Genomic DNA, 6181 nt, shown 5'->3' on the forward strand with positions numbered 1-6181 from the left:
AGATAGATAGATAGACAGACAGACAGATAGACAAACAGACAGACAGACAGATAGGCAGACAGATAGGCAGACACAGACAGAGGGACAGACAGATAGACAGACAGACAGACAGACAGACAGACAGACAGACAGACAGACAGACAGACACCTATATGTACTGTAACAAGTAGTCGAATTCTGAGTTGATCCGTACTAGAGACATTGTATTGTAGAAGTTTTTTCATTGGTGGACTTGGCATGTGTGGTCAAGGTCAATCAAAGCCTCTATATTCTTCCTGGATCAGGATGGCTCCAGATCCCCAAATAATGGTTTTATTCTTTGACAGCTCACCGTCGGGTCGACCGGGGGTCGAATTCTGAACCCTCGAATATTAAGCAAGCTGTATCAGCAACCGTGTGAGTAGTTTCTTTTGTGAAAATATACTGCTATATCTCGAATATCGTGCCAACTGAAACATGAGGCAGCCTGTGTGTAGCATATTCAGTTGAAGAACATAAGAAACGCGAGACTTACTTGAGTCTGCTGTGAAAACCGAACTGACATCCCATTAAGTGCATCTGTCTGGGGATTTTTTATTTATTTATTTGTTTATTTATTTATTGTGTTGAGGTCAGTCCGGAGATTGCTTACTGTCAAACTACAGCGGTCTATAGAGATAACTCAATCAGCCTGACGCGTTCCCGGGTGTGCAGTTTTCAAGTTTCGAACCGCTCATTTCGTTGATCTCACACTCAACAGACCACACGCATCCGAGCACTGACCTAGGCGCACAGAGCAGTCGAGAGTGGTGCTGACATTTACAGGCCACAGGCTGGCTGACAACCGGTGCTATTTGTAGTTAGACTGTTAGGCACAATCCATGGTAGCCGCGCTGGTTCCGGCTGACTTTATTTGCAAACACAGCCAACATTGGACACGCACTGAGGAGGCAACCGCGACAGAGTCACCTTCATCTGGTGCCTTGCACAGGCATGTCAAGACGTCCTCGTTCGTTTTTGCATAGTCCATTCAAGTAGAAGCACAAACAGAACGAAACATGCGCAACGAATGGAATACTGGCTAAAGTTGTGCAACAACGTATAATACACACACAAAGTTAGATTGAAGTTTTGGCGAGAATATGAGTCTATACAACAGCGATAGCCTGTTAAGTGAACAGGTAGCTCCCAGATAGCTTGCCGCTAAATTTGGAGTCCTACATGGGAAACATATTCAGGGTATCCGCAAAACGCGAAGGACCGGGCGATAACGCGACAGGTAAGGGTACTATTCACGTGCATGGCTAAGGTCAGTCCCACCTTCCGGAATAAGGTAAGTCACGGTCAACTGTATGATGTAGATAGACAGAACGGCAAAAACGTGGGAACCAGACAAGACGACAGATCACCTGCAGACATACCTCGTCCACTAATTCGCAACACAGGTGATGAATTTGCCTAATGAGGCAGAAGATAATTGCCAAAAGCATTCTGGGTGTGGACAATCAGGGTGATGGTCTGTGCTCGGAGCCGTTCAGTTTGTTTTTGATATTTTGGGCGTGTTATTTTGGGCACGAAACCAGGACGGATGATGGAGATAAAAAAAACCCACAAGTATTATCATGAGCCCTATTCCGCGTGCACATGTCCTAGCTTCCGTATCCACTAAACCATCGTCTACGCTTAAGATGACAGCGAAATTAAGAGGAGCTCTTGTGGTAGATTTTCCTGGCCACATCCTATATGTATCATTATTGGTAGTGTACGGTCGTGCGCTAAGGACATGATCTCAAAGCAAGGAATTGGTTAATTAGCCTAAACGCAAGATCTGGGAGTCCTATCTGACAGGTAACGTGTGGTCTAATTCACCAACGGACGGTCAGTAATAACCGAATTCTACGAACCTCACCTGCGTTTGTTCACTGGTCGCAATCGGGCAGTGAACAATATATTGAATTGGACTTGGGCAGACAGTATCGGTAGGTAGACCGTGGTTCTGTAGGAAATTAACTGTAAATCGTGAGGAGAATTAAAGAAAGGCTTACGGCTAGAATAAACCTTGGGCAGTTAGAAACACACGAAGTACTGTCGGACAAAGCAAACGGAAAAAATGTTGTCCAGTTCAAAGTGGGACAAACTCTCAACAACAAGCCCAGAAATAAATGTAAACAAATGTTCTATAGAAAAAAACGGTCGAGGTAGAGTCAACTTTGTATAAAATAGAACGGTTCAGTCTTGAAACTTGAGCAGTCACCAGAAAGGTGATGAATTGGCCTGAGGAATAAGGAAACAAATAAATACGTCACGTAATTAACAGGCAGCACAGCAGTACATACTACTGGGAAACGGTGTGAGTAGTACCTAGAGAGGTGTTTTCAGCTGTGTTTCTACATCTGATAAAACTTTGGGACGAAAATTATCGATACGGTTTACAGTAGAATTGCCTTTCAGCACCAATCGAATTGATTTTGACGAGAAAGTGCGTCCTGTAGGGTACCAACGGTCGCTGTGCGACATCTCTGCGCTGTGTTACAAGACTTGTGGTGTATTATGAAATCCTGCTGGCAGTCGTTCTTTTTCATGAAATCTATTGGTAAAATTCAACTCCAAGTCAGCAAAATATAAACTTGAATCACAGTGGAGTAAAATCCTGACGGTTTACGAAGTGCGGTGCAGTTTATTTTGTGTTCACTTAGGAGCAAATGAACACTTGGCGCTGCGGTTGAAAAATCCACTCCGTATGGCGGTGTAAACATACAACTACCCGTCCATCATAATTTTTTGACTTGAGGAAAGACGGGGAGAAATCTCCACCGGGAGTTTGTATCTCCTGACGGAGAGGCGGGTTTACAGGATCGATAAATGGTCTGACGTTTTTTTAATTTCCTAGGACACGTATTTTGCATCATGTATGAAACACTAGGAATGTATTCATGTTTGGTGATGTATAAAATATAAACACGTTATTAGGGCTTTGCACCTGTCCACCACAGATTATTGTCGTTCGTAGCCGTTGCTTGGATAAAGACAACGCTGACGATGAAGGACCAACTTCGATTCGAGAAATGTTTCTTTTGAAATTAGGCTGGTGTAATCTTCTAGGTTAGTTCATCAAGTCATACAATGTACGTTTTTTATTGAGCCCCGTACACAACCTTTTTGAAGCCCTTCATCAGGAAGTCAAACCGTAGCGCGGGGGGTGGGCTTGTGGAGGCACTTGTAACAGCTTCATTAGGGTGGGCCAACCTAAATACTTGAACGCCATAGGCTCCATTCCTTTTGACTTCAGAGACTGCAGACAGAGAAGACGGAATCCTATCAGTGAAAGGAAGAACGCCTTCGCTGCGGAGTTAGTAATTGGAAAACACAAACTGAACAGTTACAGACTACTGAACAGGAAAGCAAAACTCTCGTATGCGTCTTGTTTACAAAAACTGAATATCCATCTTCTCTTGAACGCGTCTTCCTGACCTTTCCTGAATATTCGTTTACTATTGCTCAAATGCAAGCAAATGCGACCCCACGAATTCCGTAATAGAGAGACGTGAAACGGATTCGCGAGAAAACATACTACTCGTATGCCGCCATCAGTAGTATCCACCGTTACATCAGTATAAACTCTCTAGCCATTTATGGCTCCATCCAGGGGCTGGTGGTCATGAAAAGATTAATTTTGATCTCACAATCGACGTTACTTCAGTAAATTGTGGCAACCCTGTGAAGGCATAACATACAACACGTGGTACAAACCAAATTAGGCTGATAAAATGTGAAATCGTTCTACTGAACGGCAGTTTTACAACTCAGATTACCTAGAAGCTTCCAGCGTGCTTGAGATCTTACAGTAAAAGTGAAGATGCCTGGAATGGATTCGAATCATATCACTCCCGGTCAGTCTCCACCCCTGAGCCATACTCTCATATAGTTTTTTCCACAATTTTTAACCAAAACAGTGTTGCTGTACCCAGAGCAAACCTCGGCGAATTCGAGAGGCAAATTACAGTCTGGTAATCTGAGTCTGAGACACAGACGGGGAATGCAATGCAATTTTTGCAACAGGTTGCACGCAACTAGGAGAATACATTGTTGAGAGACGCGAAAAATTCAAAGTTCCAATGAATAAAATTCAAGCCAGCAGGCAGGACGAATATCAGTGGGGAAAAAACTGTTTCACAAGAACATATTCTCTAATGTTAACTTGTATTCATGCCTTATGCTGTCGTGATGTTTCAGCGAGGCTTGAAAAACGTCGTGTTGTATGAGGAAACGAAGGGTGTAGGGCTTTCTAATTCAACCACCAACCGCATGGAAGTCTGTAGCTACCCCGTCACCAACACACTTGACTGTTCAGCTCACAATCGCTCACTGGATCACGAGACGTGTCTTTTTTCATACTCACAAACCACGTCACGTTAAGCTGACTCATCGGACATCGATTGTCTGCACCGTCTAGTGAGCGTAGCAACTACTCATGTGCTGACGCGCCCACGTACACGCAAACGGACCTACATATGGGGGAAACCGAACTCAATCAACACACACAGACTCGCACGCGCGCAGGGAGCAGGAAGTCAACCACTCTCTACAAGTCCACGCACAATTATGGAACACGTGTAGCAGTCGCACTGCGGAGAAAACACGTTCCCGCCGTCCGGACTTTCGTCAAAGAACTCGCACCGACGATAATTTCCCTGTTAGCTTGCTCCAGATTTTATATTGCCTTTATTTTATACATGCTACAAATCGCTTCTGTAAACTACTGTCAACCATATTAAAGGCTGATATTAGTGCATGTACCTTCTGATTTGTTTTATGGTCATCATCAACAGTGTACTAATAATTCTACTTTACTGCAGCCTTCTTGTTGATATCTTTTGATAGTCCATATCGGACTCTAAGTACCTTTCTTGATGTGAATTTCATTGCTAAAATGGACCAGGAGCGTTGATTTGTGTTGTATTTCGAGGGGGGGAGTCACCCTTCAAATGCGGTTATACCTCATTAGGCATTCGATTGAGGTTACATTGAAGTATGATCACCTTCTTTCTATTACCCGCTTTCCTCCACTGCCGTTGGTGTTTCGGGGGGCCAACACACGAGTTCAAGAAATGTTCACTGTGAGGAGGAAGTAGCACACCGTCCGCGTTTTTTGTATGCAGATAACTTGCCTAGAAGGTTAGCTAACTTCGGCTGGCCTGGCCCATTGCACCTGTCCAGACCACATAGGCGACTTTCGGACCAATGGTGACGGACGCCATGGATGTATCAGACTGACCACGTGACGTGATGTGCTTCTAACACCCGCTGAGTGGTAAGCCCAGTGAACTGTACTCTGAGCCACTGAGTTGGGAACGGAAAGAGAAAATCACGTGACTGTCTCAGAATGTTGACCTCAAACGGGTCCTGTCAACCACAATATCACCATCAAGCAGCACACACCGTTCTCTTTCGGGTGGAAATATCTGAAACAGTAAGTTTGTTGCCATGGCGACTAAGGTGGGCTGAATCCCAAAGGACTGGTGCTGACCGGCTACTGACTGATGACACGGGAGTCAGCTGAATCAGCTGAGAATCCACCGGTCTGGTAGGTTCACATCTGCAGCCTTGAATGAAGCAAGATGGCTTCATAATTCAGTTACTGGCCTAACATGCATAGTAATCGATTGTCTACAGTGGATAACAAATCCAAGTTTACTGTCATTTGCACACCTACTCGGTTTTGATTCAACTGAAACCCCGCTGAATCTCTCTTATATGATGTCCTTAAGTTGAACGTGTTGCACCAGGCCGCTCATGCTTCAGTGGGCACGATATTTGAGTTATCGCGATGCACCGCATAGACATTGTACACTACTCATAAGGTTAATTTATTGCTTCAAGAATTGAAGTGTTGAACTGCACCTTTACCAATGAAATTTCCAAGCCCTTCGTAAACGTCGGTAAGCATATATTCTTGAGTTTGTTGATTTTACCAGTAGCCGGACAACTGTGCTAATGGTGAAACGACCATCGATGTCTTCGGAGCATTGCCCGAATCTGGTGGGAACACCGGATCAGCAATGCCGAAGTACGTCGAACGGTAATCGGGAGAAATAACTCACCCTCAATAGATGAACTGATCACACTGCATAGGTTGCGCTGGCTTGGCCACGTGCTGCATATGCCACTCGACCGACCTCCTAGAGGGGCTCTTTTCGCACAA

At 44.6% G+C, this 6181-nt stretch overlaps 1 protein-coding gene across 1 annotated transcript in view; it reads right to left on the bottom strand.

The window, feature by feature from the left end:
* T265_04444 (hypothetical protein) overlaps positions 1 to 6181 on the bottom strand; it is a gene marked incomplete at both ends in the record, with an annotated part of 21943 nt that overhangs the window by 4290 nt on the left and 11472 nt on the right. Inside the window, one exon of the mRNA XM_009169193.1 lies at positions 1889 to 1989. Within this exon, the coding sequence (XP_009167457.1) occupies positions 1889 to 1989 (101 nt within the window). The remainder of the gene's footprint in view (positions 1 to 1888; positions 1990 to 6181) is intronic.

This window comes from Opisthorchis viverrini (assembly GCF_000715545.1).
Source record: "Opisthorchis viverrini unplaced genomic scaffold opera_v5_76, whole genome shotgun sequence".
Taxonomy (NCBI): Eukaryota; Metazoa; Platyhelminthes; class Trematoda; order Opisthorchiida; family Opisthorchiidae; genus Opisthorchis; species Opisthorchis viverrini.